The 25,355-nt window shown below is 41.1% G+C and overlaps 2 protein-coding genes across 4 annotated transcripts in view; both read right to left on the bottom strand.

The window, feature by feature from the left end:
* Positions 1–219: 219 nt before the first annotated feature.
* On the bottom strand, positions 220–3,966 carry npffl (neuropeptide FF-amide peptide precursor like). Its single transcript, XM_033627550.2, has 3 exons — positions 3,636–3,966; positions 2,694–2,809; positions 220–688 (listed from the first exon to the last, which is right to left on the bottom strand). The coding sequence occupies exons 1-3, from the start codon at positions 3,780–3,782 to the stop codon at positions 568–570; spliced, it is 384 nt and encodes a 127-aa protein (XP_033483441.1). The 5' UTR covers positions 3,783–3,966; the 3' UTR covers positions 220–567.
* A 4,688-nt stretch (positions 3,967–8,654) lies between these two features.
* The window catches only part of itga7 (integrin, alpha 7), a 53,332-nt gene continuing 36,631 nt past the window's right edge, over positions 8,655–25,355 (bottom strand). For 2 of the 3 annotated variants that reach the window (XM_033626937.2, XM_033626938.2), the window contains exons 10-25: positions 25,087–25,182; positions 24,049–24,110; positions 23,604–23,773; positions 23,109–23,258; positions 22,309–22,424; positions 20,134–20,320; positions 19,943–20,017; positions 19,616–19,695; positions 19,054–19,131; positions 17,971–18,073; positions 17,594–17,809; positions 17,181–17,297; positions 16,938–17,051; positions 15,915–16,013; positions 15,520–15,645; positions 8,655–11,939 (exon numbers count right to left, since the gene is read on the bottom strand). In XM_033626937.2, coding sequence (XP_033482828.2) covers positions 11,784–11,939; positions 15,520–15,645; positions 15,915–16,013; positions 16,938–17,051; positions 17,181–17,297; positions 17,594–17,809; positions 17,971–18,073; positions 19,054–19,131; positions 19,616–19,695; positions 19,943–20,017; positions 20,134–20,320; positions 22,309–22,424; positions 23,109–23,258; positions 23,604–23,773; positions 24,049–24,110; positions 25,087–25,182 — 1,945 coding nt within the window. In that variant the 3' untranslated portion in view covers positions 8,655–11,783. Of the gene's footprint in view, positions 11,940–14,443; positions 14,609–15,519; positions 15,646–15,914; positions 16,014–16,937; positions 17,052–17,180; positions 17,298–17,593; positions 17,810–17,970; positions 18,074–19,053; positions 19,132–19,615; positions 19,696–19,942; positions 20,018–20,133; positions 20,321–22,308; positions 22,425–23,108; positions 23,259–23,603; positions 23,774–24,048; positions 24,111–25,086; positions 25,183–25,355 lie in introns of all 3 variants that reach the window. The other variant, XR_004501677.2, reaches the window with a different exon arrangement.

The following is a 25,355-nucleotide window of genomic DNA, read 5'->3' as shown; positions in this document are numbered from 1 at the left end:
CCACAAAACTAGCCTGAAAATGAAGGAAATCTGAAACTGCATTAGAGTCAATGGAGCACAGCTGTATTGTTGTTGGACCCTGGTCTGATCCAGCCCGATGCTATGTTATGATTGGCCAGTCTGCGTCCAGGGGTGGGACTTAGCTAAGGGTCAATTTCTGTGACCCTGATCCCTCTACATTGATCATTTTGAACACACACGAGTTGAGTGAGTATCTTATCCAGATTCAAAGCTCTTTTATTTGACCAGAGAACAGAAGAAAAACAAAGAACAAAAAACAAGAAGCAGCCATCAATTTACATCAAACACTTTTGGTCCTAAATAACATTCCAGTCAAGACAAATGAAGTCTGTTCAGAACAACAGGCCCCAGTCAACATGCTTTGTTGGAAACCAGAAAGAAAAGCAGTAAAATGAAGCTCATATCATGTTAAACTGAACATCGGGTGTCAAGCACGGCCCAATGGACAATGTTGAACAAAAAGTTTAATTTAATTATGCATTCAAAATGTGTCTCTGTCTGCTTGGCCTGATGCCAGGACATTGATGCGTGAATCTGCCTGCCAGATTATTTCTTGCCGAATCTCTGGGGCACGGCCATACTCCAGATCTGACCGGGTGCAGCCTCCCAGTCACGGGTGTGCATCTGATCCTCCGACACTACCTGCCCTCTGGAGCCGCGACCAAACCTGCGAGGGAGGAGAAACACAGGCAGAAACTGATGTACTTTAAAGTATTGTGGACTTGTGCAGGAACACCACATGCTTTTGATAAGGGAAAAACATGGACAAATACAATACACAAGATGCAAATACAAATGAATCCTGCATATTTTGCAAGCCTAAAACTCCAGGGCTGATAAATGAAGCCAATGTGAAGGTGTCAAAAACTGCAGTTCTTCAAATGACCACTTGAGGCTGGCCCCAGAGGCGAGTCAATCTTCATAGACCCTCATTATAAAATCCCCATTCCGGACAACTGAGCAAGTAGTGAGTAAGGCTTAAAGTTGTGCAGAATTAAGGCCGTGGTCACTTTGAGTGACAGGCTGTCTGAGAAGTGCAGACAACCACAGTCTGTGAATCAGATCCATCCTTCTCTCATCCAGCTTCTAATCCTGGCTCCAAAAATCCAAAATGGCGATGGCTGCAATGCAGAACTCATGCAAAAGGGTTTCATTTTGTCTGCACATGGAGCAGGCCCCCAGGAACACCACTCGGCCTTGCTTCCAGTTTTTCCCAGTGGCTACTCGCAGTATTGCAGAAAAAAAAAATCTCCTCCAAAAAGCATTTTTCCCATAGACCACCATTATTAAAGAGACATCTGTGTAACTGTTGACAGGACACCTCGAACTGCAAACAGTGGTGATTATGACGGATTCTGTTATGAATTTTTGATCCATGAAGGTTTTACATTTGTAAACCTTTCCTGAAACTGAAAGAAGCAATTTAAAATCTGTGATGTCATCACAATGTAAAGTCTATGAGCCGTGTGGGAACTTGCAGGAAGGGCCAGCAGGAGAAACACTACTGCGCATTTCATATACCACAAAAGTAAAACTGGAACAAAGAAGATTTTTATGGCATATGCACCAGCCCAGCAATTACATTGAACTGAACAGGTGCCATCTCAGGGTCCAGTATGTAGTTATTATGATATATATATATGTAATGTGGAGCTACACAGATTAGCCAATGATTAGTCAGTTGACAGAAGAACTACTCTGATTAGAGTTTAAGTCAATTTCAAGCCAAAAACGTAAATCATTTGCTTTCAGACTGTTGGTCAGATTAAAACAAGGCATTTTATGGCATCACCTGGAACTGTAGGAAATTGTGATGGACATTTTTCACTTTTTTTCAATGTTTTACAGGCCTTTAATCAAGAAAATAATAAGCAGATTATCAGAGACTCTATGTGAGAATTGATGCAGCTGCTGTGGTGTCACTGATTGGTTTGTGTACTACTGTTTTTGAACCTTGAGTCTGACATGTTGGCCGTTGCTATATTATTTTTTTGGGAGCCAGAAGTGACCATATTTGGACGAGAGGTTGGATGTTTTGAGGAGCAAGAACTTGATCTGACTCACAGAGTGCTGTAACGCTACACAGACAGACACTCACAAGCAGCCCCGCCTTTAATTATGCGTAACTTTAGGTCTTACAGTTGTCATGAACATTGAAATTAGCTATAGATATCCAAACCATTTTCTGTACCAGGCTGTAAACATGTTTATTTCTTTTGTAAAATTGGGCATTTTAACATTATGGTCGATGGGGCTCTGTTTTAGAGCCAGCCTCAAGTGAGCATTCGTTGAACTGCAGTTATTGGCACTCCCGCATTGGCTTCATTTTTCAGTCTCTGAGGCTGTCACTTGCAGATTATTCGATCATGAATATAGGCGAATTATTCATTGCAGCCCTATCTGCATGGCTCTTCCAGTGATAATTTCAGACATCAGGGCCTGTTCAAGTTGTCAAGTGTTGTTTTTCTCAAACAAACTCAAGTAAACCTACTGCACCTGCATTTCCTGTCACATTTTTCCACAGTAGAATTAATAAATATTTGGTTTAATTCAGTGCTTAAAGGAAACTGCCATACAGAGGGTTGAAATAGCACAGTGTTGTGGATAACTTTTTACCTTTGTGCTAGTTATTATGTTTGTGTGATAAATTGAGGCTCTGTAATGGCACTGACCTCTGTGGCTGATGGAGGACAGAGTCCCTGGTTTCCCTCTGAGATCCGAGCAGCAGAGTTCTCAGCACTGTGGTCAGCAGACGATCATCGATGCTGTTATCTGTGTTTTCACTTTCCTGGAGCACAGCAGCATGCACACAAACAAATGCAAAGCCCAGCATCAAAAGGCTTGAATTCTGTTTATGAAATCCCCACAGAAATATCTTGGGACAATATCAAGATCCCAAACTGCATTCAATTCTGGGTTGCAACACAAACCCCAGGGGTGGGAACTGCAGCCAGTCAGTCCTGCTGTGGCGAGGGACCTTGAGATGGAGATATCAGTGTGCAGAGGCAGAGAAATGGACCACATGCCTATCCAAATATCCATACACCCTTATCTTTATGCAAAATAAAACCCAGATCTGTCTGTCTCTGCCCGCCACAGTGGGGAAAACCTTATAATTTTGCCTGTGCTCTGAATCCTCCTCCTCTATCCTGCTCTGACTGTCTGTTGACCCCAGAATGCATTACAGTGTATTTCACACTGTTGCATGAAGACGAGCACTGTCTGAAATCTAAATGAGTTGTGTGATTTAGCTTGTCTCACTTGATAAAAACGGCTCACATTGCATTTACATACTTCATCACACGGAGTGACAGACTTCTCTGAAAATGTTGGCATGACTTCTGGTTGTGCACAGAATGTTTCATTCAGTCTAATGTAGCAGAGCAGACACTCCATATTTAAATCCTGCCTAGAGACAGACAGTATATTTAACACATAACCATGTGTAACTGAGATATGCCTCAAAATTAGATTTTTATTTATGGATGCCAAAATTATTTTTGGCAAATCGGATTAAATGTATCCTGAATTATATGGGAGAAATGGTATATTTACTCGTCACAGCAGGTTAAATCAAAGACTCAAAATGAAGTGTGAGTGGTTCGTTGTCTCACCAGCCCCAGCAGGTGGTTGGCCACGTCCTCATTTGAGCCTGGCAGGATGTCATTTTTGTCCAGACTGCCTTGGATGTGAAGAGCCTGACTGACGCCAGCCATCGCCACAACCAGAGCCAGAAGAGTCACCACCGCAGCTGTGTCCATGGTCTCAATCTGAAGGGGAGGTCAGATGAATTCTGATGATAAAGGCAGCGGAAGGATTTTGGTCATCCAATTGCACCTGTTGACTTCAAGAGGCTTGGCTCCTGGGAGACGGAGGGAACACTCGTCCTGGTCGGGGTTAAGTGTCCTCTTTGTGTGGTGTCCTGGCCGACTTCAGTGGCGGTAACATCCTTGCCTGGGTCTTATATACACCTCACGGTCACTGGCTGAGAACCCCCAGGAGAGCTGAGAAAGATGCTACTGTACAAAGGGGAACAAGGGACAGGATGGGGGAAGAACCAGCTCCCTAATATGAGAATTAACCAGGTCCATTTAGCAGGATCAGGGCATTAGTGATGACTGAGCGCCAGAGTGCATTATTATGTGGCCCTTAGGGTAGTGCAACACAACTCTCCCAGTTATTAAACAGATAAATCCCTGCAAATGGACTCTGATCCACCAGTCCCCACTGCCCAGTAGTTCAAACTGCATGTACAGACAAACAATATGTGAGAGCACTCATCACCCACTTAATCATGCACCAATGTTAAACAGATCAGCCTGGACGACTACAGGGATCTTAAACAATAAAGTAGCAGACACAAAGGAATTCCAAAAGAAATGAACAAGAGAGTGAGCCATTATTAGAGTTTTTAATATCTTGCTCCAGACCTTATTTTTTTCTAAACTAGAGGATAAATCTACAATATCATCTCACACCTCAGGGTTTGCAATAATGTAACTGATTCATTCATCAGTGACACATCGACCGCAGAGTTTGTCTCTTAATGGAGTCTCAGTTTGATGTTGCCGATCTTTATTTTCATTTAAGGGATCATTTTGTAAGCGAAGGCTGACTTATCATGTTCAAGATGGTGTGTGTAAACTTAATTTTTAAGCCAAATGGCTCATTTTTTCTTGCTTTTAAGTTTTTTATCAGGATAATCATTGAAAATGCCCCACACATGCTCTCTCTAAATGATTATTGGAAGAAATATAAAACAAAATATGGTTCAGTCGTGACGTTATGGGTCATCAAAGCCTTTGGTTACACAGTGGAGGAGACCGTTTTATGAGTTTCTCCTTCTAACATGCTGATGAAGGGGTTTCAGAAACAAGCTTCTCCCAAAGGAAATAGCATCTCAGAATTAAAAATAAAAGGCTTCATTTGTTAAATGTCAGCTTCCTTCATTTTGTTAATTTAAAACAAAGACTACTTTAGGCTTGATTTGTGAGAGTGACACTGGCTTTATTAAAGCTGTATGCGTCTGCTTTGTTTCTGTCTTTGACTCATTGTGTGTGTGTGTGTGTGTGTGTGTGTGTGTGTGTTAATTAGTCACTTCCCCAATACTGGATGAGACATCAACAGATTTGGCTCATCAAAGTGCCCTAATGGGTGACAATCCGCTTACACTGCTTCACAAACACATGCACACACACACATACACACACACACACACACACACACGCACGCACAGTCCAACTGTCCCTGTTTAACTGTCATGGCAACCAGGATGACATCTGACAGATTCTCAGGGAATTAGTTTTCATTACTATAATAAGATCATAAGCTTTTGGATTAGAGAAAAATCTAATTTACCTACTCTGAAGTAATAATAAAAAGTAACACGTATGTTTAGTCTGTTTTGTTTAAGATTAGATTACTATAAACAGGAGCAGACACTTAGTTGCCAGTTTATTAGGTACACCTATACAGTGTAGTGCAATCCAATGCAACAGCTCTGCAGTAACATCTACTCTCATGATGCCTTTAATGTTTTGTTCTTGTTGACCAGAGCTGGGTATCAGCACTTGAAATGAAAAAGGAATGGACCAAAATAAACTCAGTATCAAAAAGTAAAACACTAAATCCTACACACTGGACCTTTAAAGGTTGCTGGTATTGGTCCTGGTAGGTTATAGAGTGTGCCAGTAAACCCGGAACTCCGTTAGGGCTTTTAGCACTTCTGGTTCTCTCGTCTAAAAGTCAATACATTTTTTGAATGGGATTTTGGTAAAATGTCTCAAATAAGGTCTGTGGTTAACAAAAGCTTAAGCGAGTTTCAGGTTTTGTTCTACGACATAAAACACGTCAGTAAATACCCTACTTGTGAATTTTGAAGCTTTTACGTGTTGTAAAAAAGGCGGTTGCTAACAAGTTGCTCAATACGACTACAAACCCTGTCGGGGACATTAAACGTCATCACCCCCAAACAGACAAGAGTGCTGGCAGTCCGCCATTACAGCTTCTTATTTAGCTTAAACAGTCCGATTTCTCCATTATACAATGTTTTTAAAATAAAGCGGCCGAAATCAGCTGAAAGCTTAGTGGCGGTGACGTCAAGAGTCATGCGACCGTGGAGTAGTCATATAGTCCGTTAAAGCCTAACGTTAGCTTTTTACTTCTGGCGATCGCATTTAAGCTTCAAATGCAGTATGAAAGGTGTTCATATGTGAAGATTATCTCGCTGAACAAAACCTGTAAGTATCATAAACCTGTGTTAGCCACAGAGCTTATTTTCTGACATAATCCAAAAGGCTATGCAAAAATCACATCGACTTTCTCTTCCGGGTTTTGACGTCAGCCCTGGCACATTCTATTGTATCCAGCCATACTGTTGACACAGTCAGAGAAGTATTAATGAATTGATATGTTTCAGCATTTAGGGTAGTAGTTAGTAGTAAGCAGTAAGCTAGTGATGTGTTGTACTGGACTAAATTATATTGAGAGGTGTTTCTAAACTTCTGCCTCCCACAATGCATGTAAATAGGGAGGACAGAAAAATACACATGCCCGTTATAATGTAGTCCAGTGTTATGTGCAGCAGCCTGTTCTCTCTCGCTCTCTATCTCTCTCTGCCAGTCTAATCTCCCTCCTCCCTCTGCCTGCCTCGCACCTGAGTGCAATCAGCACTCAGGTAGAGAGAGGAGGAGGGGATAAGAGGGACAGGGAGTGTAGAGGTAAGAGTAGGCACAGCACATGGCACGCAGACAACAGATCAGGTAGGGAGGAATCTTTTTCTTCCTCCCTTGTTTTTCTCTCTTTTGCTGAATGTTTTGGGGTATATAATAAAGCTGGTGGGTAAACTGTTACCTTTGGTGTGGCGTCCTCTCTTTATATGTTGCAGCCTCCTGCCCCTATTGAGCCATGTTTTGTTCCTGTTTGTATGGAGGCCGTAACATCCAGTATGACAACACATTTAACCATGACCTCAATAAATTTAATTTACACATTTCCAACCATGTTCAGAAAACCTGAACATTATGGGCTTTGTAAAAGTAGAATTTATGGCAGATCTGTTGCTTTGGATTGCTCAGGTGTGACTGTGCATATGGTACAAATGTTATTATATGCTACATAATTATTATTCATCACTCAGTTTTATGAGTTTACTTTGAGTTTTACGTGATAACAATGATCAAACAGTAGCTGGGTATAGATTTGGCTCAGGTCTGATTAAATGTCAAAACATTATCAGTCACCATAACTAAATCCTGATCTTCTTTTGCAGACATCCTCTAGTTAGGACAAAACAATGTGCAACAATTACACAGCTTGAAACAAACAAAGAAGCTCTCAGTCAACAATATTTTGGTATTTGCTGCTTTAAATATTGCCCATCAATTTTCAAACCTGAATATACTGTACATCTGAATGATCCTGAATGGTGTCTGCGAACATAAAGCTGCAGTCTAGAAAACTGAGATGAGTTTCATATATTTCCATTGAGGAGATCCGAAATAAATACATTTCTATACTCTAATATCCTGAGAAGGTCATCTACGCTTATATCCAATCTTTTTTTTCACTCTGCTGCAACACTCAAACATCTCTCTCTCTAACACCTCCCGCTGGTTCAGCTGTGTTTTAGCTGGACCTAGAAGAAAAGACAGTGTATAACCAGTGTAATCATCTCCCTGCTGGTCGCCACTTAGAACAGGAATGAGCCAAGGATTTAAAGCCCAAGTCAGTCTGACCTCCAGCTATATATGGCTGACCTTTTAGGTTCTTTTATGAACCAAAGCAAAGGCTGCCTGCGACATATCCTGATGATGACTGTTATTATCATGTCGCAAAACCACTTAAAGTTTCCTATTCACCTGCTTCTGTTTTATTTCAGTTACACACACACACACACACACACACACACACAAAAGATCTACATATTGTAATCAGAAACAAAACAAGATGCTTTTATTCCTTCTTCAAGAAGGCATGCTTTCAAGAGTCACCCCAGTCCTCATTCACAGGGCACAAAAATACACCATTTGGATAATGTCCGAACAACATCACTGTCCAACAAACACCAGACTCTGACCCAGGAGACCAGTGTTGCCTAAACCTGACCACCGACCCCTTCTTATGACCAACCTTTTCTGTGTCAAAATACAGTGCAAAAGGCTGACTCATTTCAGTAATGCAGGGGCTTCTGCCCAAGCAGAAAAACATGAGAGATGAGAGGATGAGATCACGTTGCAAAAGCACAGGTTTTGTTAACAAAAAAAAAAAAAAAAAAAGTACCACCAATATCTGTCCTTGTGATGAAATATGTCTCTGCTCATGTTGACAAATTCAAGTCACACTCACAAGGGTATGGGCAACATTACCATACAAATAAGGAACAAAATAATGCAGATTTATTCCATACAAGCCCTGTTATTATCCTATAATTGTTTTTGTTCCGTACTTACTTTGTATATCCATTTTAATTTACTTTGTGTATCAAATAAACACGAAAAAGGCCCAAATCGTGCAGAGACCAGAGGGGTATTTCAGTTTCCAGACTTTTGTCTCCACCTGGTGTTCACTGAGTGAACTGCAGGCTAACCAGTAACTGGTCATTGACAATAACGCGATGTATGTTATCTGATGGGTTTATTTTGTTTCCTTTTATTTTATTTACAATGTTAAAACAATGCAGCCAAACATAAAATAAATAAAACACTGAGTCATGACAATGAGGGGAAAAAAAGGGACTGAACAGCAACAGGAGCTTCATGCAGCTAATACAAGATTGTCCAGCAATACCTAAAAAACAAGCTGACTCTTCATGCTTTACAGCCACTTCATCGACCCCAATTAGATCCAAAGAAAGTTTGTCTGGTTCCTTGCTGACATATTCTGCTCTTCTGGAAATCTTCTCTCCTCTTGTCATGCTGTTTAACTGTTGGAAGGATGTTATTTGTCCACAGGTGTCCAACAGATGCTTCACAGCCTGACCCAATTTGCAAGTTGCCTTGTGTTCTTTACCAGTAGCTCACAATCTGCCACTTTTACTGTAAGGCACTTGTATGCAGTTAGAAATGACTCTACTGAAATGAATGTACTGTACTGTATATTACCCTGGCAAGTGTGGCTGAAGCACAGTACCAGGAACAGTGTGACAAGCAGGTTAATGTAATCCAGCTAAGAAGTATTTATACAAAGGTCATGATGTCTCCTGGTGAAACATTGTTACAGCTCAGTTAAAAAAATGAAATAGAGGTGTTGCTGCTGAAAACCTCATAATTATGACATTTTGAATTTGTGGTTATATATAGTATTATAGGCTTTAAAGGTTCAGTGTGTAAGATTTAGAGGGATATATTGGCAAAAATGGAATATCGGTATGTTTTCTTTAGTCTATATTCACCTGAAAATAATAATTGTTGTCCTTTCATTACTAAAATGAGTTGTTTATATCTACACAGGGAGCAGGTCCTCATCTATGGTGATTGCCACGTTGCACCACCATGTTTCTACAGTAGCCCAGAACAGAAAAACCAAACACTGACTTTAGATGGGGCCATTTGCGTTTTCATGTCGACCACTGTAGTTAGCAGCCCCTCCACGTCAATAACATTGGAAAAACATATATTTTTTAACGTGCCACTGCCATGTGTTCTTACTGGTGTCAATCACTGAGTCCGTTTGTTTTGGAGAGGAAAAGACAGCTGTAGATTATTTGGCTCCCAGATAAAACCTCCTGAACGTCTGTATCTGAAGTTATCAGAGGCAAAAGGTGAGCATGTATCAACAGGTGCTGGGCTAACAGCCCGTCTCCGACATGCCAAACTGCTTCAGGGAAACACTTGCCCCTTTTACACTGCCAGATGTTCCACGAATGTTGGGCCATTTTGACGGCAAGCTGCGAGCGTTTAGACACACAGAGCCAGATTGGCGAGTTGATTCAAGGTGCCCAATTTTCGGCCCCGTAGGGTAGTCATATTGGTGGAACCCTTTTAGTTTAAACAGACCGAGGTGGCCTTCCGCAACAGGAGGGGCTGTTGAAGACTTGTGGGAGGAGCTGTTGATGACGCCGTGCCTGCAACCCACTGGTGGTGGATAAACAGGAAACAGCTGATAGCAGGAATTAGCGAGCAGCTAGTAGCAAGAGGGAAACGCAAACCTGACATACGCTGTAAAGATGAGCAATTGAGGAGACAAGGAATTGTGCAGCCTCCTTGTCCTCGCAAACAAAGAGGCCATTAACCGTCGGATGAAGAATGGGCTGACTTATGAGAGAATCACCGAAGGACTGACCAGCCGTGGCTTCCCTCCCACGTCACTGGTTACGTCACACACTGAGTTACACATTTTGTTACTTGCTCACGCCCCCCATTGCCCCGAAAAAGGAGCATTCTGTATAAAAAAAATAGTAGGTGGGCGGCATTTTGCCACACTCCCCAATTTTGTTTTTATACTGCCAATGCTGAAAAAAGACTGATTGGGCTTTCCTGCAAATTTGCACAATTTTTTATAGATCACAACTTTTGCGTGGGAAGTGGCGTACATCTTTCAGGCCTCGTTTTGTGCATACACAATGTTTATAAATGAGACCCCTGGTCTATTTGACCTCTGCAGATAACTCGGCTTCTCGTAAAAACCTCTTGAACAATGAACACTGACTGCACAAAGACTGACGGAATTCTAACCAGAAGTTTCAGCTGGTTGCAGTCTGCAATCCTCACCACTAGCTGCCACTAAATCCCTCTAAATCTTACACACTGGACCTTTAATTTGAGTGTTCACACATAATTCTTTTATACACCAATTCAGAGACTTAAATGCTTATATTACAAATGTGCAGACCATATTTTAAATATTGCTTTTTTCTTTACACATTTGATTTTCATGTGACTACAGTGCTATGGCTGTGGTTGTCATATTGTGGTTTTCTTGCTCTTATTCAAGTTCACTCAGGCAATAAACGACTGATGTACAGTACATTTGACTGACATGTTAACAAAAAGTGAAAAAGAGTTTGACACAAAAAGGCATTTCTTTTCCTTGAATAAGGAAATACAAAAACCATCAGGTGAACTTAATTTCAGAGCAATCAGCAAGCCCAGACAACAACACTCAGTGCTCTGCAACATGTAACTGATATGATATCTTACATACTGACATTTTCCCAATGTTTACCAGTGCTAACTAAAAGAAAACCCCAAAACAACAGTTATATATATAAAAAATGCATTTTTCATTGCCCATATCAGTCGTCAGTCTTACAGTAGTTATTAAGGCAAAAAAGTAGTCTTTGTCACGGGCAGTGGCTTCTTCATTATTGTCCAGTGTGTCTGTATCATCTAAAATTAAACTGTATGTGCATTCATGCATGTCTTTGAGTTGTGATTTTCTGACCTCCTTTGTCCAGATGACAGACAGTGAAGTCCTTGGGAGCATCAATGCTCCTCCTGCAGGCTGCAAAGCATCTTGAGCAGCTAGACTGGCTCTAATATTGTATTTGGCCTTCAGTATTAACAGTAACACACTGATATAGATGCACAGTATAAATAGACTATGCAAGGCCAGCCATCAGGCTACAGAATGGAAGAGTATATATCCAGTCACACTGTAACAGGCCACCAATTTACAAGTACTGACACAGTACAGAGTGCACAAGATGTCACGATCTCAGTCCATGTGCACTTTTTTTAGTCCGTTAGTTCCAATGCAAAGACAGAATGCGTGCCACACATGGTGATTTGAATTAATTCAGTCAGTCAGTGCTTCAAAGCGAGTTACGAGGTCCCGTCGGTCCAGTGCGTGGCCCATTCCTTTTTATGGACAACTCCTGACTTCTCAGTCTGGAACTGTGGCCGGTCCTCGCGAGGAATCTTCACCGCGTGGTACTGAGGCAATTTGTCTTTGTAGTGGGCCCGTTGGAAGAAGCCACACTGTTGGCGTAGGAAAGAGGAGTGCAGGTAGGAGTGCACACAGGGATGGAGGGGCCGGAAAGAATGAACAAACAAAGAGTTAAGGGATGTCACATATAAAAACACAACTGCATATGACTTGCATTTGTCTGCCCATATTGACTTGGTCTAGATTCCAATATCATGCCTTCTAACAGATGGTTAAAATTCTCATTATCTGATGACCTTGTGCAATCAAAGTGACATTTTAATAAAGGCACAGCCACCCAAAAAGCACATCCACATGCTCTGCATTTCAAATTCAGCATCAGTCTTAAGTGTCCTTGATTAACACGCTGCCAAGTGCCGTTAAGAAAATCTGCACATGTTAATGTGAACAAAAACACCTGCTGATATAAATGACAAGTTGATTCTGGCACCTGAAAAAAAGAACACTTGGTCATGAGATGAAAGTCAATAGGAGTGTTAATAGATTGAAAAGTGCATAACAAACACATCACGAACATTAATGGTCCCCAAAGACTGGTGCCAGAATGAACAAGTGTGATTAAACCGTAACAGCAGAGGCACAACACACAGCACAGCAGGCACCTGAAATGCCCTGAAGGCAAGATGGCTGGATGGTGTTAAATAAGCACAGATTAAAAAGACAAACAATGCTAAATAATAGGAATCAGTGTTGCATTCACTGACACAACAAAACTGTTTACTATTCGTGATCTAATAACAAACAGCATCACAGTTGCAAAAGTGAACAGGTTGATTGTGGGTTAAAGAGACCATAATCTGTACACCATAACTGACCATTTGCTAAACCCCTCCCAAAAGCTGCAATCGTCCAATCATAGCTTAGCAACCACACTTAAGCACTGGTGCCATCTTTGAATGTCTCTACAAGCTGTTTATGAAAATGGCATTTTAGCCTGTCCAAAATAAAAACACAACAGCAAAAGTGTAGAGGTTGAGCAAAGTGTTTGTCTGCTCTACTGTAAGCACCAAATGTTAGCATGTCAGACTTATTATTTGTTTTTGTTTTTTAAAGCTAGTGTTGTTCTTTTATTCTTTGTTGTTTCTCTCCTTTATTGAATTTTCTTAGTATGATGTTATTTTATTTATTTATATGAAGCACTTAATAACTCTGGTTTAGAAAAGCGGCATGAAAATAAATGTTGTTATTTTTGTGGGATTACGGGTTAAAAAAACAGCCATGTTCATGAATAGTACATCCAATGTATAGTATTTCCTCATCAGGGTTGGCACCAGCCACCAGCATGATGCTCGTAAAATATGCAGGTGACTGCTAGATTTGCTTCACTAACCAACCAAAAACAATAGTAATCTTTCGAGTGAGAGGAGTAGGTTTTGGAATCCACCAGCCATAGCTGCAGTTGGACAACTCGGTTCCACACTGTTTGCAAAATGATCCTGGATGCTAATACTTTAGGCTAACATTTGCAGCTCTGCCCTGCTTTTATTAGCCAGATCTGGGTATCTTTACACTGTAGCAACCCCAGCCAAACAATAGCTACATAACATAATACTGAGCCCGAGCTCATATTTGATGCTCAGGCTGAGCATAAAAAAAAAAAAGACCAAGTTGGCTTCGAACACCCGTGGCTGCCCGTGTGGACCAGTGAGCCATGGACCAGCTTGGTGGATCACTGACTCTCCACACTGTATTTCCCCGCCAGAAAAGCTTCTTGCTCCGGCTGGGAGGAAGGACAGAGAGCCCAGCACGGAGCCTGGCTGCTCCCTCTCCTTCTCTCCCTGCCTGCAGGGTGAGAACAGCAAAAGAAACAGTAGATGATATCAATCAATCAGTATTTGATATCTATAATATATGTTGGATTTACATTTTAAATAGATAATGATTAAATAAATTAAGTGCAGAGTGTCCACTTTTTAATAATGTATTTATTAAATAAAAGATATTTATTTTATTTTATTTGTTTATTTATTAAAAAAATATATTTTCAGGCTTGGGTTGAGATTGAAAATATTGGGGTTAGTCTGATCTTTCATCAACCTTATTATACTATGACTAACTACCTCTTGACTGTAATACGAAAACATTAAAATTGCTGCAAATTCAATTTGAGCATGCCTAAGCTTTTGACTCAGCTTTTTAGTACTATGTGTGCAGCTGTCAAGAGCTTTTTAATTGTTAACAAAGTTAACAGGATCAAAAGCTAGGTGAGTGACCTCTTTTACAAGGCCATTGTTTTAAAATGAGTCAGCTGGAACATGAAAAACTCAGCATTTCCAACCAAGTCATGGAGCTAATGTTAGCTAGCTAGCTAGATAAAATCTGCCAGTGTCAGTTGTCATGAGAACAGAATGCCAAGCATAGCAACAGTTACCAGAGGAGAAGTGCAGCTTAACAAATGGTCAACCCACCATCCCACTGCTACATTTTTACATTTTTGTTAATTTGTGCCAAACTGTGGTTATATTTCACACCGTGATGAACACCACCAGCCACACCAGAGTGCATCAAGGAACAAAGCAATCGTGGGTATTTTTACCGCTTGGAGGGAGAGGCGGAGGGGAGAGCAGGCCAGAGAGAAACACTTTCTACATTATAGTTCTGTTGCCTGCTTCTCCGCCTCCGAGGGTTGGACCCCCAAATGGGCGCGGTAGTACTCCGTCTCATAGTGCCGGCGGCGCTCACTGCGTTTGAAGAACCCACACTGGGCAACAGATCACCACGGGGAAAGTAAAACAGGGGAAACAATGGGAAATTAAATACAAAGGGGATGGATAGTCCCCAGAAGGGTTAGTTAGAGAGAGGAGACAAAACAAGAGGAATGACACACAGAGAACAAACAAAAGGGGAAAGGAACAGATGAGAGTGAGCTGGAAGGAATAAAATGATTATAGGACAGAACAGAACAAAGCGGACAGAACTAATTGGACTACAATGAACAGTGATAAGAAAAAGCCAGTGTAATGGCCAGTGAGGTGACAGGGATGAAGTCTGTCTATAAGGACCTCTTTTGTGTGAGCCACTGGACCACGTTTATCAATACTGGCTGTTAAAGCCAACCCTAACTCATTGTTCTGGGGACTTCGACACAGAGCACAATGGGGTCTTAGAAAGCACAAGTGTTACCAACATGTTCTCATCCCAGTGGCCTTTCACGTCTACATATCACTCCCTAGTTATACTTCTGATGTTCAAGGATGCCCCCTCCTAGCCGAGACGTCAACAAAATGCACATGGTTAGATTTAGGAAAAACAAAAAACAAAACAAAAAACATCATGGTTTGGCTCTGTATTCATACCCAAAGCAAACAATGGGCTCCCAGGTAAAAGTCCAGGGTTTATTGGGCTCCTCCTACCTGCCCTACAGGGACCTTCCAGCTCCTTATATTATTGCATTACCTGCAGCATTTCAACTTGATGCCGTCCAGCAGCGTATCAAACTGCTACGACAGGTGCCGGCCACGTTACATACTGACGCTGCCTGTCCGTGTATTATACTGCCCCTAAAAGTGGCTTTTGGCATCAGGTGTCTGACACCAACATCACGGACAAAGCGGCAGCATTCAACAACCTCAGAATACACTGACAGTTAGGAATCCTGTATGTGTCCATTACCTTCCACAGTATGCAGACCAGCAGAGTCAGCAGCAGGATGCCTGCCAGAACAGCTATAAGGATGATCCACCAGGGGATCCAGTACTGGTCAGCGAGACCAGGCTCAGGATAGATCATCACTGGAACCTGCAGAGGAATGGACGACACAATAAGAACACAAAATTTAAGGACAAATCAGTAAGTCAGGCCTCAGTGACACATGCCTGTAATGATAATAGATGCTAAAAAAGAGTTCAAATGTTCAATTCAAATGTGTGAATTACAAATTAATTAACTTAGTCTATTCTGCTGGTAAGAATGTGTGAATGTTGCTGCTAATTTATATGCTGAATTACATGGAAAAATGAATTAAGCTTGGAGGAGACATGCTCAATGGACTGAGGTGTGAGGAGTACCTGTGCAGCTGCGTCCTTGAGGACCAGGTGTTTGATGCTGGACTTCACAGTGATGTTGGCTCTGACCAGCAGCTCCAGAGCACTGACGGATGGAAACTCCTGACAGACGGAGAGAGGAATAATGATGACAACTTGATAAACAGGTTATCAGGCATCCGAGTAACACTTGGCTTTGTTCAATCAGAAACAGCTCTTAAAGTTTGTGAAATTAAATACTATCTTTATCTATACAGTGTTCGAATCAAAATCAAAATCCCAGTCTAATTTGTCTTCCTATAAAACATGTTTTTATGTTGGCTAATGAGTTATTAATATTGCAGCCAATAAAATGTCATCATAGATTTTGGGTGAACCATATAATGAAGATGGACGAGATGACAGCTCCCCATAAGGGAACCCAAAACATCTCGATTGCCCCCTGGTGGCTGGCTGCAGTATAGGTCATATAGGGGGGTACATATTGGGGTACACTCACCACATCATATAAAATGATATACATCATATTCAAAAGAGAATTTCAGTGCTTCTTTAATCTGGTGAAATGTTTGTGGTTTTGGCCATCATTCATAGTGGCCTACATATTCATATCATACCATATAATAAGGTCTACAGCCTTGACAATAAGACCCATGAAAAACAAGTATTTAAATTTCAGTAAGTTTCATGTGAAATTAAGTCAAACCACAGAAGAACACTGCCATCTAGAAACCATGTCAGTTGGTGCTCAAGCAAGAAAAAAAACCACCATGTTGGTTGTATATTTCTTGTCACTCTTGGATCTGAATATCAAACTGGCAGCTGCTTGCAGGTGACTCAGTGGTCAGACCTGACAGCTGTGTTCACAGTTTGCCGACTGCCTTAACATCAAAGATCTCGTGTTAATCATGCTGCAGTTATCATTCCCTCAGTTGCATCAGATCAACGTGAGCTGCCAGGAGCAGCTGTAACAGCTGGACTGAATCTGAGGTGGAGACTAATGTGCAGTGAGATGCTGATGTAACGATGACGAGATTTTTTATTTACCTCTATGAAACTGCTGTTCCACAGCCTGGCATGAATCTTGAGGACAGCCTGACCGGAGAAGCTGTGGAGGGGACACTGGAACAGAACACAGCGTGCCGACCCCAAGAGACAATCCTGGAGAAAGAGGTGACAGCTGAGCACTCAGGGAATGTGTAATGAACTGGAACAGCTATAACAGTAGTAAAAAGGTGACAAAGTCTGCATCTTTTCTTTTGTGCATCTATATTTTCCTCTGCCTCTTACCAGTTTGAGCGACTTGCGTCTCTCTGAAGCTGCCACAGCTGGGGTGGTTCGCCCCACGTTGCCCTTTGTCATCACTTGACCTTCCTCCTCTGGGTGGGAGCGGCGTGTTCGCCCCGCCTAGCAAAAGTGACACATTCATACAGGCAGAGATAGATCAGTCTCTAAAGATGGTAAATTTAAGATTTTTTGTAAAAAAAAAAAAAAAAAAGAGCATTCAATTGTCAGCAAGGTCATGACGTAATTATTTATCCAGCTCTTTAAATGGCTACAACTCCGAACCTTCCAGGCCAAAAGACATAAACAACACAAGTTAGATGCAGACTGAGTGTGTCCTCCATATTGGTGGTGTTAGAATAAAATGTCCTTGCTGAGTCAATAATGAGCTCTGCTCTGCTCTGCTCTGCTCTGCTTACCACATGATTGACAGACTGTGGGAGTTCTGCAGACGAGGAGCTGTATAGCTGCAGAGGATTTAAGGCCCCCGTCGGGGTGCACTGGGTGTTTGGGTGACCCTCAAACTTCAAGCTGGCAGGATACAAGAGCCATTTCTCATTGGTCAGCTCGTAAGGCCACATGATGTTGAGGAAGGCCGAGCCGAGTGTCTGCAGGACTTGTCCAGGATTAGCAACCTGATGTAAAAAGTGGAACACAGATGTGTCTTCTTTTAGCAATGATATGTCCTATGCTTCTCACCTGTGTCCATGTGGCAATCAAAACAGACACATAGAGGGTCCTGAATACACACACACACACACACACACACACACACACACACACATTAGTTCCTTACCACAAACTCAAAATCCACAGGGCTGCCGATTTCCTCTAGACTGGTCATGGCACTTTCTCCCCTCACTGTGCCACTGAAGAACAGCTGGTGAGGACGAGCAAGCCTACCGTAAAACACGATCACATCAGTCAGTCGGACAGCTGCATACACACGCACACAGCTACATATAGCCTATATCTGTTTACTATGTACAGCAGCTGTACTGCTTAAGCCCATTGGTAAACATGGGATTACAGCATGCCTGTAATAGCTGCAAGAGCGCAAGATGAATTTTAATTATTCAAAGTCATGAATTGTTAATGAGTTTGAATTGTTTATTTTTGATTCTTAAAGAGATCCCAACATTTCTAAAGATACTAAATATGCGTGGCTGGATTACTGAAAGGGCCTACCAGGCACGGGCCCAGGGGTGCCTTTCAAATGCAATATATCACTCAAATGATGAGGAAAAGACTCAAAATGACCACAAAGAGACACAAAAACAACACAAAGAGATGCAAAAGAACTGCAAAGAGACACAAAATGATGTTAAAGACAGACAACAACCACAAGGAGACACAAAACGACCGCAAAGAGACACAAAATCAAAACAAAGAGATGGAAAAGAACTGCAAAGAGACACAAAAATAACAACAAAAAAAAACAAGAAAAAACAACCACAAAAAGACACAAAATGACATGAAAGACACCCAGCAACCACAAGGAGACACAAAACCACAAAATGATGCATAACCACCACACAGTTTGTGTCTTGCTCCTATATAGTAGAGGTGGTGGGGCCTTTTGCATATCTGTGCGCAGGGACCCATTGTCTTGTAATCCACCCATGCAAATATGTCAGGTTAAATTTGAGGGAAAATATATATAAAATGATCCCACGATATCCAGAATATCTCAGAGTAAACATCATATACTGTCAATGAAAAGTTGGATCAGGCTGATACAGAGTAAGATCGATTAAGCAAGCTTAAAGCTAAGTGAAAACAAGGGTTTGATTAAACTAAACTAAGATAGAGCCGCCTGTCTGTGAGACATACAGTTTTAAACATTGATGGAGAAACTGTTTTAAAATGTGTTACTCACCCACTGACAGACAGAGGGAGCTCTATCACAACTTTAGCAAAAGCTGTGACTGGTGCCAAGTCAGGCTGCTCACTGATCCTGAGGACAAAACCAAGAACAAACACTGATCAAAGGATTATTCTGTTTTAACAAGTCAAATATCTGCAGTGAGATAATCAGATCTTGATTTGAGTGAAATAAAATGCCATAGTCCAGTGGTTTCTAACGGGACCAGCCACAGGGTCCATGTATCTCCTCAGTCATTAGCTCAAGGTCGACACAGTGCAATATATTCAGTGTCGTACTTGCATTTGAGCATGTCGTCAAGCTAGTTTGCTGTCTCTGTTATGTAGTTGTCCGTTATTCACTCAGTCTACAGCAGGAAACGGCACTTGAAAATAAAAGCTTGTGCCGGATATTCATTGTACTTCCAAACAAAGTGTGTTGACACGTTTGCAAGTAACATTTAGAAAGGCGACCTGCGACCCACTTTTGGACCACGACCCACCAGTTATGAACCACTGCTATAGTTCATTATGGTGTCATTTGACTTTCCACTGTCAAGAAAATGTAGAGGACTTACGTTGTCAGTAAGAGATCTGCCGTCAGCTCTGTGGTCTCAATTGTGATGTTGGATGTGCTCAAGTTGATGGTGAATTTCAGCTGAAAAAGAAAAACATATATTAGATATTTCAGTCAAAACAAGGAGTGAAAAGGCAAAATAATTACACATAATTACACCTAATGCTGAAATTATACTGATTTTGTTTCACACCAGAGCAGAGAAATATCAAGAGGTATTAAAGTATATGAAATTAATAAGCAATATATATTTACGGCAACAAACTGCATCTTTTAAACCTGACAGTGCTCCAAGCTTTAACTAAATTCACACTGTTTGTTTCTGCACCTTAGCGTCTCTTTTCACAGGGTTTCCCAGGTCACATTCAACTTGGGAGCCATTCTGGTTCGCTTGGCATCTCATCTACAGTCAGTCAGGATATCAAACAAATACTATCAGCAAAAACAGAAATCCAAACACACATATTATTTGTATATGAAACTCAACTCAAAAAAGTTTTCCCTCATTAGAGCCCATACCTGAGGTGGGACCCTGGAGCCAGCATACGACAGGGTGTTTGGAAAGGAGATAAGCAGCTGAGCAGCGTGGGCATCATCTCCATCCTCCTCCGGCCTTAGAGGGTCAGAGGGCATGTTGGTGACGGTGATCTCCAGCACCACCAGCCGCTGGTCTGACAGGGAGAACACCTGCACATCATCCTCATCTCTACATGAAGAGAGAGGAGGAAAAAACACATTTACAGCTGTCAAGAATAAATTCAACAACATGCTGAAGTAACTTCACATGATTTCATTCTATAATACATGAGGATACATGATTTGATAAGCATCACTTTCACATAAGTCATCCTTTAATTAAGGGTTTATAAGTAACAAAACTCTTCATGCTGATGTTTGTTTTGCTCCAACATGACACTTTTAACTTCTTGGTTCATCAGAGACCCCTTCAATAGAGCTTTTTGTAGATATAATACTTTTAATATTTGTTAAAAAGTCAGACGCTTGAGAACATTTGCAGTTACAGACATGGTGCCCAACCAAACTTTTCACAACCTAGCAACATAAAAGTTGACCTAAAGGCTTATTAGTTGTGTAAAAAGCATTAGTAAATGATTTCTAACCATTAAAGAATACTTCACCATAAAATCACAATTTGTATGTCAATTACTCACCTAGTGTTACTTTGAATTTGTGAAGAAAACTGTTTTTCTAACATGCTTCTACAGTGAATGAAGAGTCCAAAGACTGAGAAGATTCTTGATGAACTCAAGTCACAGGGGACTGTGACTGTTTAACCAAAGCAAACTTTATCAAAACATCGGTTTACAAACTTTCACACAACTTGTGCAGTGTAATCCAAATGTCACTGATCCAGTCATACGCTCAGTACTTCTCAAACACATGAATTTTTGCTAAAACCGTACTATTCAGAACGCTTCCACATAAAAAATCTGGTGCAAGGAATCTGGACAAGAAGCAAACATGGGCAAGTGCATGCGTTTTAACTCTGTTCAACAGAATGCACAAGCAGAGTTCAAACACATGCACTTCAAAGTGCTTTGAGTGGTACAGTTTTTAAAGAGTTAAAGAGTTAAAGTTCCACTGATTGTCACACACCTGAGTGTGTGAAATTTGTTCTCCACGTTTGACCCATCCCCTGAGGGAGTGGTGAGCAGCAGCGATGCTGTGCTCAGGAATCATGTGGTGATCTAATCCCCCAATTCCAACCCCTGATGCTGAGTGCCAAGCAGTTTTAGCAAAAATGCATGTGTTTGGGAAGTACTGAGCATACGACTGGATGAATAACACTTGGATTATACTGCACAGGAAGAGTGAGACTTTGTAAGCAGACTTTTTGATACCGTTTTGCAACATATCCTCATACAATGGTTCATATGTTATCTAACAAATTAGCGCCCTATGAATGACATGACCTACTTAACATAAAGTTACATACTTAATGTAAAGTTACTTTGGTTAGTTCAAGGAAAAGAAACATGGTGACATCGTACCTCAGAATAATTCAAAGTTCACCTGGATAGTTTCACGTGGTTCCAAAAATGGGTCTGCAGGGAGAAGTTCCTGTATTGTTTGACCAGTCCACAACCCCATCATGCCTCCTGACACTGTCTTTACACCACTTCTTTCTTAACAGCGCATTGGTCACATGAGCCTTTCCGATTATGTGGGTTACACAGGAATTAGTGGCTCACAGTTACGTGGGCTATATACAAGTTGCGATGCTACTTCGTAGGTGGCTTTTGTTTTGCTGTTTTTAAATGTGGACTCCCTTCCCTTCAATTAATCATTAATTAAAAATTAATTTCTGTTTTTGGATTCTTTGTTCACCATGGAGACATGCGAGAAGTTTTCTTTGCGACTTCAGCGTAACACGGTGAGTAATTGATATATAAATTGTCATTTTGTGGATGAAGTATTCCTTTAATAAGCCCATCAGTATAAAATTATGAACCCTTTATAAAGGGAATCTTATTATCAGTTCTTACCAAAAGTTGAATGTCAGAAACATGACAGTAAAACAGGCATTATAGTCTCATGATAAACATTCATAGACACTGCACACATATAATCACTTGTGTTGGGGGTATAGGTTGCTAGGCAGCAGTTTCTCAGACAACAATTGACATCATCATGGCCACCAGCTCACTCAGAGTGGGCTCTGCAGACACTAACTTTGGCAGAGGGGTGAAGAGGTCAGAGGTGATGGGTCGTGTTCCAAACTGGTAGCTCAGCTTCAGGTTGCTCTGGCAGATTTTGTCTTCGCCGCATCCTTCTCGCAGGAAGTTCACCTTCAGAGGTTAAATGAGGCAGACGAGAGGGTGTTAATCAAATCCCAAAGCACATTCAGCATCTAGTTTTTAAAATTTTAATGCAAGGTTAAATTATGTAGCATGGTAAAAACTGAAATGTTTGTAAAAGTAGCCTATTGAAATGTTTTATTAGTTTAGTAAAAGTGCCAAAAATCCACTAATTCCAGCTTCTTAAATGTGAATACTGTCTGGTTTTCTACAATAGTAAGTTGAATTTCTTTGTGATTTAGACTGTTGATCAGACAAAGAAGACATCTGAAGGCGTCACCTTGGGCTCTGGAAAACTGAAACAGCATTAATCGACAAAAAAATAAACGTTTGTTGCAGCCCTAATTGTATTGTTCTTTACTACATCAATATGGTTAAAATGCCTGTTAAGCAGCAATCGAGGGTTTACAGCAGTTTAAATCCCATAAAAAAATCTCATTCTGCATGTTTATCCATATTATTATTATAAAATTATAAATATAAATTAAATTTTCAGCTAGATTTGTGTCATATGTTATCATTTTGGCTCTAACTAGCCTGAATCACTGCAGAAAGATTGTTGATGAAAAGTGTCTCATAAAGCTCAACTTCTTTATCCAGTAATCTGTGGGCAAGTGTAGCCCGTTAAAATTAATCCCAACCATAAAATACTTCAGCTTCCTTTTTGTTACAGACCTCCGTGTGCAGTGTATTAGACGGAGAAACACTCAGTACAGGCGCCAGCTTCTCCAGCCTCTTGGCACCTGAGTGTCTGCGTGGTGGCACAGGCTTGATGGTGTGGGTTATTGCCAGAGAGATGGGACGAAGTTTGTCACGGATGTTCTCCTGCATGGATAAAGATTAAAATTTAAAACAGAAAAAATTAAAAAGATTAATAAACAAGAAAAGATTTATGGTGCAAAATAGTGTGGATTTGGGATTTGGATGAGCATTTTAACTCATAAATGTTAAATTACTGAATGAAAGTAAACTGTTTAATGAAGCTTAGGACAAAATGTTTTTGCTTTCAGAGTAAAAAAACAAAAGACAAAAATGAAGACCAAGAACCACAAACCTTGTTTACAAATACCTCAAAATTAACAAAAAACACTATGATTTTAGCACCACAATAAAAAAAACAGCAGGTGATGTTTCTGATCTGGAGAAGATGAGCAAATTTAAGTTACTGACGTGGAGCTGGAAGGTAGCAGTGGTGCACACGGGGTGACGCTGCCGATGCAGCTCCACCTCTTCTGTCTGAGTGTACTCTGGCTCCAGAGAACTGCGGCCCAGGAAGTTAACGCGGTGTGGGAGGCCCAACTTCCTGCGTTCAGTGTCGGCTTCAAAGAGCACCACTAGGGCTTGAAGGGAGAAAAAACAGGAGCGATGCACGAGGAGAGACAGAGGGATGAGAAAATGTCAGGACACACACAGAGAGCACTTAAAGAGCCCACCAGGGGCACAACATATATGAGCCCCCCATCTAAAGGGAATACAGTATCACAGCTGTGATTTCCTCAAAATAAAGTCTAATGTTACGCCACAGATAAGGTTTCTTTCTACTGTAAATAGAAATAACTCCTGCGTCACATGAGAGAAGAACAAAAATGGTCTTGTAAACTGGAGTGTGACTTACTAATGTGTGGTGAGTAGTGTTCTGGGTGGGCTGTGAAGGTGAAGCACGCCTTGACCTCCACGCTAAAAAAAACAAGGCAGACAGCAGACAGTGAAAAACATGATCTGTGTTACAGTAACATGTGATGATAAGTTATTCTGCAATAAAAAAAATCCAAGAGAAAAATACATCAGCAGCTGGTTTGCTTTTTAAAGTGAAACTTGACAAGTCTTTTGCGTTAATTTTTTATTATGGAGTAAATGTTGATTGCACAATGTAATGGCTGTAGAATAATGACACTGCTGGCATTTTGGTTCCTTTCTTTACGAGCCTTGCTTTCACTTCACAAATGAAGGTTCAATTTATGGCACAAAGGAAGTGTGTTGACCAATGTGCCAACGCGGTAGCTATGGGCAGAATATCAGTGTACATTAGAAAGTCCTGATTGTTGTGTAAAAGGTTTGTCTGTCTATTGCATTATGTTTGTTTGCTTTCTCCTGATTGTTTACACTGCTCCTTTTATACTGCCTCTTCACCGGGAAATTTCATACTGTTGTGCTGCCTCGCCGTTCTATATAAAATGCACAGTTGTGGAATGGGGGGACGAAGTTGTCTTGCGTTTAAGCTGGCATCAGAGGTAGTAACAGTGCCAAAACGCTGGACAGCCGGCACGACTGGATCATGTGCAGGACAGGTGTGACATTTTGATGACGTGTTATGCATGTGCCCCCTGATAGAGGTTTAAAAAGTAGATGGCAGTAGTTAGCAGCTGACTCAAAAAGGTAGAACAGTGGCCGCAATGTCCACAAACTGGGAAAACAATGAGGTCCGCGTACTCCTTACCCTCTGTTCAGAGAACGAGATCAGCCACCATATGACAGGGATGGTAAATTATTTCTATTGACATGTTTTGCCATTGTTATTGCTTAAAAAGCACTGGCAATGTGTATGTTATATGTCACACTAGAGGCACATGCTGTATTTTGTTGTCTGTTTCCACTTTAAAATCTGGGTTTTGTTCAGTTATCCTGGATTATCTGTCACATTAGCAGCTCTTACCAGACTCCCTCTCTGCCCTTGCAGTTGTTCTGCTCCAGATCAATGTTCTGAGGGTCGATAGATTTTTCTCTGATCACATGGATGACTGGACGAGACCTTGGGGACACATAAACACAAAGACCTATGTCAGGTATAAGACATTATGACTAGATAGTGGTAAAAACGAATTGTAAACACGTAGGATTTACGACAAAACTTATATTTAATGTGTGTCTTATGTGGAGTTTGATCACTATTTGTCCAACAGTTAAAATTTAACATCAGGCCTT

This window comes from Epinephelus lanceolatus, chromosome 1 (genome assembly GCF_041903045.1).
Source record: "Epinephelus lanceolatus isolate andai-2023 chromosome 1, ASM4190304v1, whole genome shotgun sequence".
Classification (NCBI taxonomy): domain Eukaryota; kingdom Metazoa; phylum Chordata; class Actinopteri; order Perciformes; family Serranidae; genus Epinephelus; species Epinephelus lanceolatus.
The sequence above is the reverse complement of the archived record's forward strand: the minus strand, read 5'-3'. Positions and strand labels throughout refer to the sequence as shown.

Excerpts from the sequence above, each read along its gene's own strand:
- npffl (XM_033627550.2), bottom strand. The coding sequence starts at position 3,782 with ATGGACACAGCTGCGGTGGTGACTCTTCTGGCTCTGGTTGTGGCGATG. Across the intron at positions 2,810-3,635 it reads CCAACCACCTGCTGGGGCTG|GAAAGTGAAAACACAGATAA; the intron begins GTGAGACAACGA and ends GCTGTGCTCCAG. Across the intron at positions 689-2,693 it reads GTCCTCCATCAGCCACAGAG|GTTTGGTCGCGGCTCCAGAG; the intron begins GTCAGTGCCATT and ends CCTCCCTCGCAG.